General features: G+C 40.8%; 1 protein-coding gene across 1 annotated transcript in view; it reads right to left on the bottom strand.

The window, feature by feature from the left end:
• Positions 1–5,915, bottom strand: part of runx1 (RUNX family transcription factor 1) — a 28,138-nt gene extending 22,223 nt beyond the window's left edge. The window contains exons 1-4 of the mRNA XM_005754518.1: positions 5,452–5,915; positions 3,960–4,111; positions 3,780–3,890; positions 1,610–1,766 (exon numbers count right to left, since the gene is read on the bottom strand). Coding sequence (XP_005754575.1) covers positions 1,610–1,766; positions 3,780–3,890; positions 3,960–4,111; positions 5,452–5,479 — 448 coding nt within the window. The 5' untranslated portion in view covers positions 5,480–5,915. The remainder of the gene's footprint in view (positions 1–1,609; positions 1,767–3,779; positions 3,891–3,959; positions 4,112–5,451) is intronic.
• Between the last annotated feature and the right edge of the window lie 6,232 nt (positions 5,916–12,147).

The following is a 12,147-nucleotide window of genomic DNA, read 5'->3' as shown; positions in this document are numbered from 1 at the left end:
CACACACACACACACACACACACACACACACACACACACACACACACACACACGTCTGGTTTGCTATTCTCATGGGGACATCTCATTGACATAATGCTTTCCTGAGCCGGTTACCCTAACCATCAAAAATGCCTAGCCCTAACTATAACCATAACCTAATTGTAACCATGACACTAAAACCACATTTTGAGTGTGAAAAACGCCTGAACCTCGTGGGGACGTGGATTTTGGTCCCTACGAGGGGACTGAAAAGTCATCAGAAAGCATAAACAAAGAAGAAATACAGGTTAGCGAGGCAAACGTTCTAAAGTCAGAACATCTCTGTGCAAAGCAAACACAGCGCTCGTGAATAAACGAAATCAGGCTTTGATCGAGTGAGCATGAGATGATGACATCTGCACAAAAAATGATCTTGACTTGAATCCATGAGTGTACAGGTTCATCAAAAGCAAACAGAAACACGGTGAGATGTGATTTTACACATATAGAAAACGGTAAGAAATAAAATATGTATTTACTGCACAAGGCATATTGTATGTAACTGTCTCCACTACATTTATTCAAAAATGAAGAAGCAAGGTCCAGATTTTTCACCAGATTATTTCCATATTGACTGCTTTATTTTTCCAGACAGAGTCCAATAATTGCATTCTGAGAACTGATCCACGAACCACCAGTTTTGTTACCAAGTCTGTAACAAATTTTTCACCAATTTCCAATTTAACTTTTGGCCATTTAGTGGAAATGAAAGTGACATTTGTGCAGGTTTGTATCGTCTCCGTCACATCTGTACGTCTTACACATGTGTGTGTAAATGATTTGCGTCCTTCCTGCATGTTGTTCCTGTCACCTTATCATGAAACGCATTAATAAGAAATAGACGCACAGAGAACAAAGCACTGCGTGTCACAGCAGTTTGGGTCAGACACTGTTTTACAGACAGATGCAACTACAGTCTTCCAGCTGTAAGTCAACATTACAAAAACACTATCTTAAAATATTGCTGGGAGAGAAAATGGTCCCATTGTATTCTGTGCTGTTAAATTTGCATGAAACAAATTTAGACTCCTCACTCTTCTTCATTTGAATTCTGCTGCACTTGAAATATTAATATGCTCATTTTTTCAACTTAAGGTCTGCACAGCTGATAAAATATTGACAGTTATACCAATTTCTTTTGGCTGGGGGAGGATTTATCAATATTGTGTGTGTCTGTATGTTAGCAGGGTTTGTGTACACAAGACTGGTGTTTTAAATAGATAAGTAGGGACATTTGCCTGTGCCTGATTTAGAGTAACTGTGCTTGTGTGTCCGTTAAAAAGAGAGGGAGAAAGAAAGAGGCAGACACTGGATGGGATATTAGGAGGAAGTTGTGTGAATGCTGTTTTTATTCACATGTACTTCCCCTAATTTAATGCTGTGCTGTATGCTTGTACAAAACATGTCTATTAATTTTCAACCTGTGGAAGATTTAAAGGTGAAACTCTTCTGACTAATGCCACTCATACTAATAAACTGGTGCCTGCTAATTTCACACTGTACAACTTTTACACTGTACAGTAAATCTGCATTCACATTTCCATGTATGTATTTGCGTGTCTGTGCGTACCTCTACCGCTGCGGCCCACAAAGCGGAGGTCGTTGAATCTGGCCACTTGGTTCTTGATTGCAGCTGTCGCATTGCGAAGCTCTGCTGAGTAATTCTCATCATTTCCTGCCATCACTGTAACCAAGGTGCCATCTGGAATGTCGCCCAGGGCAACCACCTAGTGATATGTTGGCACAAACAAGAGAAAAGCACGAGTGTGCGCTGTGTCTGCGTGAGGGTTTAATCCAAGTTTGAGGTTTTCAGAACATCTTTGTATCCAACCTGTTCGGTGCCATTTTTCAGTGCACACGTCCCACAGAGGTTTTTACACACCTGATGCTACTTTGCACCAAATGTCAGTCCATGCAAAGCAGGAGTGCAAAACTCCTGATTATGCAGATGGGACAGGGGTGTCAAACTCAAATACACAGTGGGCCAAAATTCAAAACTGGAACAAAGTCGCGGGCTAACATTAATATTTATTGAAAAAAAAATCTTCCTCCAGATATAAGAATGAATCTTTTCTTATGGACTCAAATAAGTTTTGCTGAAAAACTGAATATGGAACAAGCAAAGCTTAATACTAAACAATATATATATTAGCTGTATAATGCCAGTAGGCCAGCTCTGATAGTAATTTGGTATGGCTTCGCAGGCCAGAGTTTGACACCTATGAGATGGGATGATTGTGGGATGATCCAAAGTAGAGTACAACAAAAAAGTCGTCTATTAGTGACTGAGCAGCTAATGTTCATATATAAAGACTGAATTGCTGAGAGGCTAGCACAATTTCAAACTGACCATATGCTTGGTTTGACTGAGAGGCAAAGAGGCAGTTTTACACTGAACTTCATGGACAGTAAAAGATGCAAATGATTAACTAAAAGTTGTTGAATAAAGCTTTTGTGCGTACTGTTAGGCTTTACCCTCCACGAGAGCTCAGCGCACTAGAAAGCACACTCTCCTTTTCCACACCTACACAAATATAGAGCCAGGCAGGCTGATTTCCATATTGTGGCTAATCACACCAAAGCATCATTGTGCAAATAAGCAGGGCAGATATAGTACTATGGAGCATCTCTGTCTGTGACCCAGAGCGCTCCAACCAGCGCTGACTGCCACACTAGTATTAAAACGACAATTATACCTTCCACCTATTGGTAATCACTTAAAGTGGTGTGAGACTGAGTACCAGTGCCGGTCACAGTAATGAGATAAGTTGATGGAATCACACTGGCTGCAATAAGCATTTCACTGGGTTTAGAAATTATTCAAGAACAAACAGTAAATTCACCGTCGGGCAGACTGTGGAGCAGCAGCAAAAAAGCAGCCCAGCAAATATGTGTGTCTGTCTATGTATATAGAACAATACCTGCAGAGTGTGTGTTATCAGCTACATACAATATGGATGCGCGTCTTTCGCTGTGTGCATAAAATGTGCGTGTTCATCTCAACAGTCATCCATTATCAGTAAGAGGCAGTGACATCCGCTCATGACACTCCATAATGATGCATAATGCACCAAACTCTCTCTTACACACACATGTATGCGCAAACACTAATGCATAAAACTCAGTAAATCAATCCACTGTGTTTTCTGCAGCTAAAAGCCGCTTTTCCACAAATGCATTTTGTCTCAAAGTGCAGGAAAACCATCCACATGAGGGAAACGCAGCAAAAACAAACAAACTTGTGTTAAATCACTGAGGGTGGATGGATCATATGACCCACTGGTAAGACAGTATAAAGGTCTGTAAAAACAGACCTTTGTGAGTGATGCTGGAAAATGTACAAAATGTTAGATTTGGTACATTAAACACTAAAGTCGTAAATCATCCGGACCACTTACATCAATTAACTTTTAAAGGCAAAATGTCAAAGATTTGTTCCCAGATGTGAGGAAATGCTGCTTTTCTCTGTTTGTCAGTGAATATACTGAACAGCACGTTGGACAAGAACAGTAAAGGCAATCAAAGTAATAGAGAGATGAACTCATGATGATGTAATAATATAAAAATGCTACATGTTATTATCAGGAAACTTTCAGTAGGTGAAAGGTTCGTGATCACTTGGTTAGAGGTGGAGCTGACTGCATACGTAACAGTAAAACCTGGTATGTATGTGAACTCTAAGTACGCACAGTCCATTACAATGTACAGCATGGCCCGTGCTAAAATGACAATATACACACCTTAAAAGCAATGGGCAGAGTCTTATTACACCTCCAGTGAGTAGGCAACACAGAGCACAGAAAATTGGGACTGTCTGTCTTCACCAGCTCTCCTGGATGATCTGGCATCACCTGAAAAAACAGCAGCACAGTTATTTTAGTCTAAGACAGAAATAAGCAACCAGTCCCGTGCTGCCCTACCTCCACCATGCCGTGGTCTGCAATTCGCAATTTTCCCACCATAGCAGCTCCACCACCGGCCTCCTGGGCTCCGAGAGGCAGGGCCTCGGCCATCTTCCCCCCCGAAGCGAGGGTGGTAGAGGGGGGAGTATAGCGGCGACCGGGGGCAGGGTCTGTGACAGAACCCAGGAAACAATAGTCTTTGAATCACGTAATCATCAGAACAGTATGAGAATATATTTTCACTCTTCATTCATTGTTTAAGAAATAATTTCAGCAGAGAAAGAAAACGTAGCGATTCTGTTTGCTCACAGATATTTTCTTTCCCCCCCAGTCTGCACTAACAAGGACTTTTTTCACTATTCTGTCACAACTTATGATCAATCAGTAAGTAGATTAGTAGGTAATGACTAGAAAGATTTCTATAGATAGTGTTTGACAAATTATGACTACGCTTGCTTTTTATTCAGGTTAAAGACACACACACACACCTGTTTCACTGTACAGGTGTGTGTGAACTGGGATCTATAAAACACACACACAGAGTGAGACTGAGAGATGTTTAAGTTGTACACTTGTCGGGGCACCACAACCACAGGAGAAGGTAACCAGGTGAACAGGTGTGACCGTTTATTTTGCTAATAGTTACATTTGTATCTAAATGTTAAATTGACTGATTCTTATATCTGATTTTTTAAATTTCTAATCTGGAGCCTTCAAAGTATTTTATACAACACACCTCATTCACGTCCTTTCATACAAGCGCTTTTGGTCTAACATTCACACACATTCACACTGAGAGCACAGAGAGCACCCTGGGGTTCGTATCTTGCCCAAGGATGGCATGCAGACTGGACCAACCTGATGACCTTCTCAGTCAAATCCAAAGTTTTGGATCCTAGTGAGCTCAGGTAACACTCATTCGTATTATAGCACACATTTGTTAGTTCAGAATGAACACTTCAACACATGGGTAACATTTTGCATCAATCTCTGAAGAATTCTGGCAGCAGTGCAAAACTCAGACTCCACTTTTTCCCCTTTTACAAACACTACAAACCACATTCACCAGTTCACACAATAACTCTGTTTCCATTCACGAACGCAGTCACTGAGAAAAGGTGGGGTTGTATATTTAAATCTAAGAAACGTTGACTCGTGGACTGGATCAAACCAATAACCTGACAATGATCGTTTGAGCTGATTTGGATGTCACAGAGTAAACCGGTACACGAACGCTGGATTGTGCTATATTATGTATAAAGCTACAGTTTTCTACAGGCCTGTAAATGACTACGTTGTTGTACAATGACACACATTCCAGTATATGGATATCACCATCACTGCTCACACACAAACACACACGGACCGACAAACCACGGACTAACACCGCGCCGTCAGAGACCATTTCTCCATTCAGTCAAACTAATGTGACAGCTGAAGAGAACAAATATGTTCTCTGCGCATGTCTTCATACTTTATCGTGAACAATAACCAGAATAATACGTCGTACCGTATTTGGCGTCCCACGGAAACACCATCTGTGCGTCCACAGTCTCCTCTCGCTGACTTTCACTATAAGCCTCCTGCTTTCCTCCTGTTTGCGGCCAAGAAGCGGATTCCTGTGTGCGCGTCGTCCAGTACTTATCTGTCAAACTACCCCGACCAAACGCGACACATTTAAATCCGTGCAAACATGTCCCCGACGCTTTAGGGTTAGGGTTTCAGATGTGTTTGATGCGTTCTCCATACAGAGTAGAAGTCAAAGGCAGACTTGAGATGGGTTCTGTAGTCTTCAAAGCTCAGCAGAACAAACTTCCGCTCATACTGAAAGTGGAAGGAAATGGGCAGACGTTGGAGGGGAAAAAAGAGAGAGTATCTGACTGTATTTCAAATTTTGCTTCGGTAAGTAAGCGCTTTCATCATAACTACTTCTATGTCCGTTCCGCTGCAGATGAATGGCCATCTCCGATCTTGGCGTCAGCCTTTTACCGGTACCGCTCTGGATTTGCATCTCGTCTGCGCAAAGACCTGCTCTCAGCCAATCAGGACACGTTCTAGAGGCTGTCGCCGAAAACACAAGACCAATCAGCATCCTGTGCGTCCGAAAGGAGGCGGCTTTAGCAGAGAAACAAGGAGGCAGAGCTGCGCTTCTTCCTGCGTGACACTGTGTGGTTATGTACGTTATCCACACATAACAAACTAACGACATATGAATGCATCACTGCGGATCAAAGTCAGAGTCACATGCCTCCAAATCTTTGTTTTCTTATTCTTTTCACCACAGCAGACCGAGGCGTGAGAATCTGTGTGCTTTATATATGCAAGCTGTCAGGAGCACATACAGACGATAGAGGGCAGCAGGTGATCTAAAGCACGTTACTGATCCTAAATGAAGACGGCACAGGCCGAACGAGCCGACTCACATGGATGACACTTTCATGTGATTTCATCTGTTTCTAATAGTAAGAGTTCGAATACACATTCAAACATCTGCATTAGTACTTTGATATAAATGATACCTCTGAACTCCTGACCGTTTTATAATGCTCCCAGCCTCTAACTAAATTGCATTATTGTGATGCTATCATCATAACTGTGAACACTGTGTTATTGCTGCCTATACTGACCAGGGATAGTTTGAATCCCGCTCAAGTTTTTACTGGAAAGTATTTCACAAAACAAATTAAGCACCAAAAATAACTTTAAATGAAGGAAAAGCTCTTTTTATTATATTGCTATTATATTAATTTCATATTTGAACAACATTTGCACATGCACATTGTCTTCATGCACACACAAAAACTTTAATGCACAAAAAAATGGTTTAGATACTGAGTTCATTTCAGCACTCTGTCTTCTGCATGTACTGTATGTAAAGTCTATATAAATGAAGATGACCAGGAAGGTTATTATTATGGAGCTATTAACCATTTCTGGAAGAAAGCAGCAACAGGGAAAGAGCTGACAGATGAAAAAAGTAACTATGACTTATCTGCTCATCTAAAAAAAGTCTCAATGATGAAGAACTAAACTGTGTTTAAACTGCTGCTGAAACTCCAACAGCACTTACAGAGTCACACAGTAACCACGTGGGAGTTCACGTGCTTCAGTTTTACATTATGTTCTAATCTTAAAGACTAAAACGAGTGTATGAAATCATGTTTTTCTTTCTTTTTTTATCCAAAAATGAGAAAATGATCCACTCATTTGTGTGTGCGTGACGTTAATGTTCCTCTGTGTCTGTGTATATCTGTATGTCAAACCGCAGCACACCAACTTATAAGTGAACGTATCTCTGAAATCATTTTGCAGTTGTTTTCCTGTTTTCCTCTTCCATTAATATTCCTTTGGAGGAAATAAAAACTAAAAAATGAAATAAAAATTTCTGCTCATTCTGTTGGTTTTTGTCTTTTGCCCTTCTCCCCCGTCCCTCTTCTCAGCTGTTTCTCTTTCCCTCTTTCTTTCTCCCCTTCTTTCCCCCAGTCAAGTCTGTCCCGTATTCAGTAAGTGAAAATAAAATAAACAATAAAAGGTGAATCAAATGGACCATTACGGCAAGGCTGGGATGGTCAGTTTGGTAAAGTAAATCCGTTGGGCATCTTTCTTTGCCTTTAGACAACAATTCTGATGCAAAAGAGCCAAACGGGACAGGCCAAAAAAAAGGAAAAAAAGAAAAGAAAAGAAATAAAAAAACCAGGAATCAGCAGCTTGGAGTTTTTCCAGAAACAGGAGTAAACCTATGCTGTACACACAGTAGCGATGATTCCTTTCACTATAAAACTATATTAAATACAGCTTTGTGTTGCCTGAGAAAAACATGCTGTCCATGCAGACACCCGTCTGTCTTTGTAGCCAACGGGGGATAATAAAAAATGTAAATGCCCCAGCCCCAGATGGACACGGTGTGTTTTGCTCTTGGAAATATCCATTTTTCACATCATGCCTGTTTGTCCACACTGTGCAGGTCATCAGGAGTTAACAGAAATCAAAACGTTAAACCTATTAAAGGCTGACTTCACAGCTTTTTACCATTATTTTCCTTCAAGTACAAGTTGTTTTAAAATATAGATTTTTTAAACGTGACATTTCCTTTTCTTATGAGTAAATGAGTTGTTATGAGTTGCTGGAGTACTTTTCTATGCTGTGGTGTGCTGGGGGAGCAGCACAGCAAAGAGGGACTCATCCAGGCTGGAGAAACTGATCAGTAAGGCTGGCTCTGTGGTCGGCATGAAGCTGGACACTCTGGTGACAGTGGCAGAGAAAAGGACACTAAAGAAACTGCTGGACATTATGAACAATGCTGGGCATCCTCTGCACACGGCCATAAACAATCAGAAGAGTCTGTTCAGTGACAGCTTGCTTCTCCCAAAGTCAAGAACTAACAGACTTAAAAACTCCTTTGTCCCACACGCCATCAGACTGTTTAACTCCTCTCTGGAGGGGGGAGGGAGGAGAAACAGGAGGACAAAGGAGGGGGGAACAACTAAGCTGTAGTGCCTCTTCACCTCACTGTACAATACCTTGTGCAATACTTTTTGTAAATAGTCAACAGTGCAATAGACTCAATACTTGAAATGTGCAATTCACTTGTATTTTTATTTTTTATTCCTATTTATTCTATTTATCCCCTTTGTATATTTTATTTATATTTGTCTCTGTATTTATATATGTGTGTGTGTGTGTGTATATATATATATAACAATTCTGTAACTGTAACTTCGGTCGTTGCTGTGCTTTTTTTGGAAGTCGAATTTCCCAGAGGAACCCACCCGAGGGATTAATAAAGTTCTATCTTATCTTATCTTATCTTATCTTAAACTGCTAAATATTCCAAATACTGAAGGATTGTTTGAAACAGTATATCTCTGAAGACAGAAATAGAGTTCTGGTGCTCATCACAATAAAAGAAAAAACAAAGAGCAGCCTGCTAAACACTATTTCAATGAAAGTCCTCTGTAGACATCTGAGAAGTCAAATAAAACAACAGATGAAGAAAGAAAGAAAGAAAGAAAGAAAGAGTGATGACAGTGGCAGTGGAGTTGGATTTCACGAAGCCAGCATTTACCGCTGACTATCTTGTAATGTGAGCTGCTTACTGCCCTCTGATCTATAATCAATACTCAGCCACAGTGTCCTATCAACGTTATTGATACTAACATTGCTTGATATCTTTCATAGAAATACAGTGTGGATCAGTAGTGTGCATGCAACTGTTTTCCTTTTCTAATTATTTATTAGACATAAAAATTTCATTGTGAAAACCAGAAGCTGCTTCTCTAAAATAGCAGGAGGACAAGTTTACTAAAGAGATATGTCCTGTCCAGGGTAGTGATTGACACTGATCGATATCTGCAGTCAGAGTCAGCTGTGCTTCTCACACGTTTGATGGTTTTTTTTGTTTATTTCTCTTTTAAAGTTAGATGATTTATATCAATAAACAGGCACGGCTGCAGATCTGAGACAATGCAAACTTTGGTAGCCTTTAGCCAGAACCAACTGAAGCACCCAGCAGAATTTCAAAAAGCCTTGAAACTCCATCTACAAATGCTTGTAGAAATCCAAGAAACAGAATTAGACAAGAAAATGGAAAAGGTAAGAGCCATCTGATGATGGGCAGCACAGTTCAGTTTAACTGTTTGTACCGTGAGGATTTAGGTCATGCAAAACCTCCCAATAAGGAGCCCCAACAGAACAAATAGTTAAGAACAAAAACAACATAATCACGAACAGAGCAGATATGATAGTGATCGAGGTGACGTCAAACATGAAGAAGAATCAGCTTTACCAAAGAGTCCGCTGCCTGTCCGGCCTTTCCTCATCAGATACATAGCCCAAGACAGAGGCCCAGAGCTGGAGAAAGCCCCGGGGTTCATGCTCCGGTCCTGTGTGTAGAAGCACCAACAACTGGGGCCCAATTTCAGATACTCAGAACGTATGAGGGAAAAACTGTACGGAGAAGGATAAGAGGGAGGAAAAAGAGAACTTAAATAGGAAGGGAACAAATCAAGTATTTGTGAAACTTAAGAACAACACGTGTAATAGAATCCAAAAAGCTGTTCAGCATTGAGGTGCTCCAGCCTGCCCTTACCTTCATCATTTGCTTTTATACCCCTCGTTCATCTCCTCAACCCCCTCCCTCTCCCTCCATGTCACCCTACATATTAGTGCAAACCAGAAGAAAAGTGAGGGAGTTAAAAGTGAGAGCAAAGAAGAGGAGGAGGAGGGAGAGGAGCAAGTCAAGCTTAATTCATTCTCCCCTTCTTCAAAGCATAGCCACGAGGGACACAACTCCATTTTGCCCTCAGGCTCTTTAAAGCTGCTAATTTTATTTAAGCGCTCAAATAATTTTCTCTTTTTTTCTCCATCTCTCGATCTGCTCTTTGCTCTTTCTATTTGGTTCTGCTAAGATCTGCTTGAACACTGAGGTCAAACAATCAGTATGATGAGCTTTATTTAGGTGTTGAACTTGCAGATAGCTATTGTGTTCAATTTGAAACCATGCTAACTAAATATTACATCACTGATATTTGACATATGGACCATCCCAGTCCACCAAAAGCAGCATTATTCATTTCAAAGACCTGCACACAAAGCAAATTGGTAATAGAGCTGTTTTGTAATAAAATACAGCCCTCCCTTTTTATGCAGTCTCAGCACAGAGCACTGTGTACCCCAATTTCACGAGTAGAGAGTAGACTTGTAGTCCGTCACATCAGTGTAGCAGCCATCCTGTGAAATGTTACCATTCATATCAATATTTCCTGTTTAGAATGTGCACTGGCATTTTTTAAGTGTGCTACTAGAAAGCACAGATCCTTGAAATACACGAACAATTACTTTATAAACAATAACGTTTGTTTTTCAGCTAACTTCACTGTTTGCTCCGTCGTCCTTCCTGTACCCGTACCACCTCTCTGTGCTCTTTCTTAAATATTATAAGAGCCCAAATAACTGATGAGAGTACAGTACACTGCTTAGTTATGTGAAATCATCATCAATAAATGTGCAAAACAGAAGCTACAGCTTTGTAATAATGACATGTTCTCTGTCGTTTCTTAGTGTTTGTGCCGTTACCCAAAAGTGAGATTTTACACTGAAAGACATAAAAATATTCAAAGTGATACAGGCTGCTGCTGGACACTGTCACCATAGCGACCAGTGACAGCTCTGTGGGTTGTTTAAAAAGATGAGCTCAGGCTAGCTCAGGAACCTGAAACCCAACAAACTCATCCTGGGCAGGTTTGGCATCCCTGATGTGCTGGTACATGTCCCAGTTGTTATAGACCAGGGGTCGGCAACCTTTCTGATGACGAGTGCATCTAAAATTTCCTCAGAGGTCAGTGTGCCATATGACTGCATTAGCAATAAATTTAATAACGCTCTATATGAAGAGTTACACACTATATAGAACCACTTTATAGAATTATATGTGTTCGCAGATGTTGGCAGCTATCAGTGAATAGTTATCAGCTATTTGGAAACAAAAAAAAGACTTTTTATCCATAACAGCAAATGAACTGTACAACTGAAAATACAAATGCTCTCTATGGTCTCCTCACAACAATGATAAGAAAAATAAACTGGACCAATATGGCATGTTTGTTAATACAGAGACACATGTTAATGTGATCTCTGGTCTCCCACTCAGAGACACAGGTCTCCCAGTGTCCAGCATTCAGAGGCTACCTGAGGACTCATGTGAGAGAAAATCTGCTCACACAGACATGTAGAGCCAAATACTGTGAGTAAGGCCTCTGCAATGTTCTGAAGACAGTTAAACTTGTCAGGTAGTGATGTCCAGCAGGTGAACATGCAGCTCCATGAACACGCACAGCTGTGGATTCCAGCTGCGTGTTGCATTAACTGGCATTAACTCAGCCAGTTAATGTGAGACAAATCCAGCTGCTCATTAAAGATTTCTGGTTTGATCAGAAAGTAAAACATTGGTCCAAACACCTGACAGTCCCAAAAACACATTGTGAATTCTGTCTCGAGTCTACAGATGTATCCGTGTATCTCCGTGGTGCTGATGCTGCGCTGAGCAGACAGCTGCTGAAGCTGCTGAAGCTTTTGAAGTGTCAGAATGTGGAAATTTCAACATCGCTTGATAAAACTGCCAGCTAGCAACGTCCCTCTCACCGGTAGCTAAGTTATTTTTAGCCAATTACAAGTTGAATCTGGTAGTTGGGGTTGTTAGCTAAGATAC

The sequence above is a fragment of the Pundamilia nyererei genome, unplaced genomic scaffold, assembly GCF_000239375.1.
Source record: "Pundamilia nyererei isolate P.nyererei 1_Seehausen unplaced genomic scaffold, PunNye1.0 scaffold00579, whole genome shotgun sequence".
NCBI classification, from domain to species: Eukaryota; Metazoa; Chordata; class Actinopteri; order Cichliformes; family Cichlidae; genus Pundamilia; species Pundamilia nyererei.
Note: the sequence above shows the minus strand (reverse complement) of the source record. Positions and strands in the feature narration are given on the sequence as shown.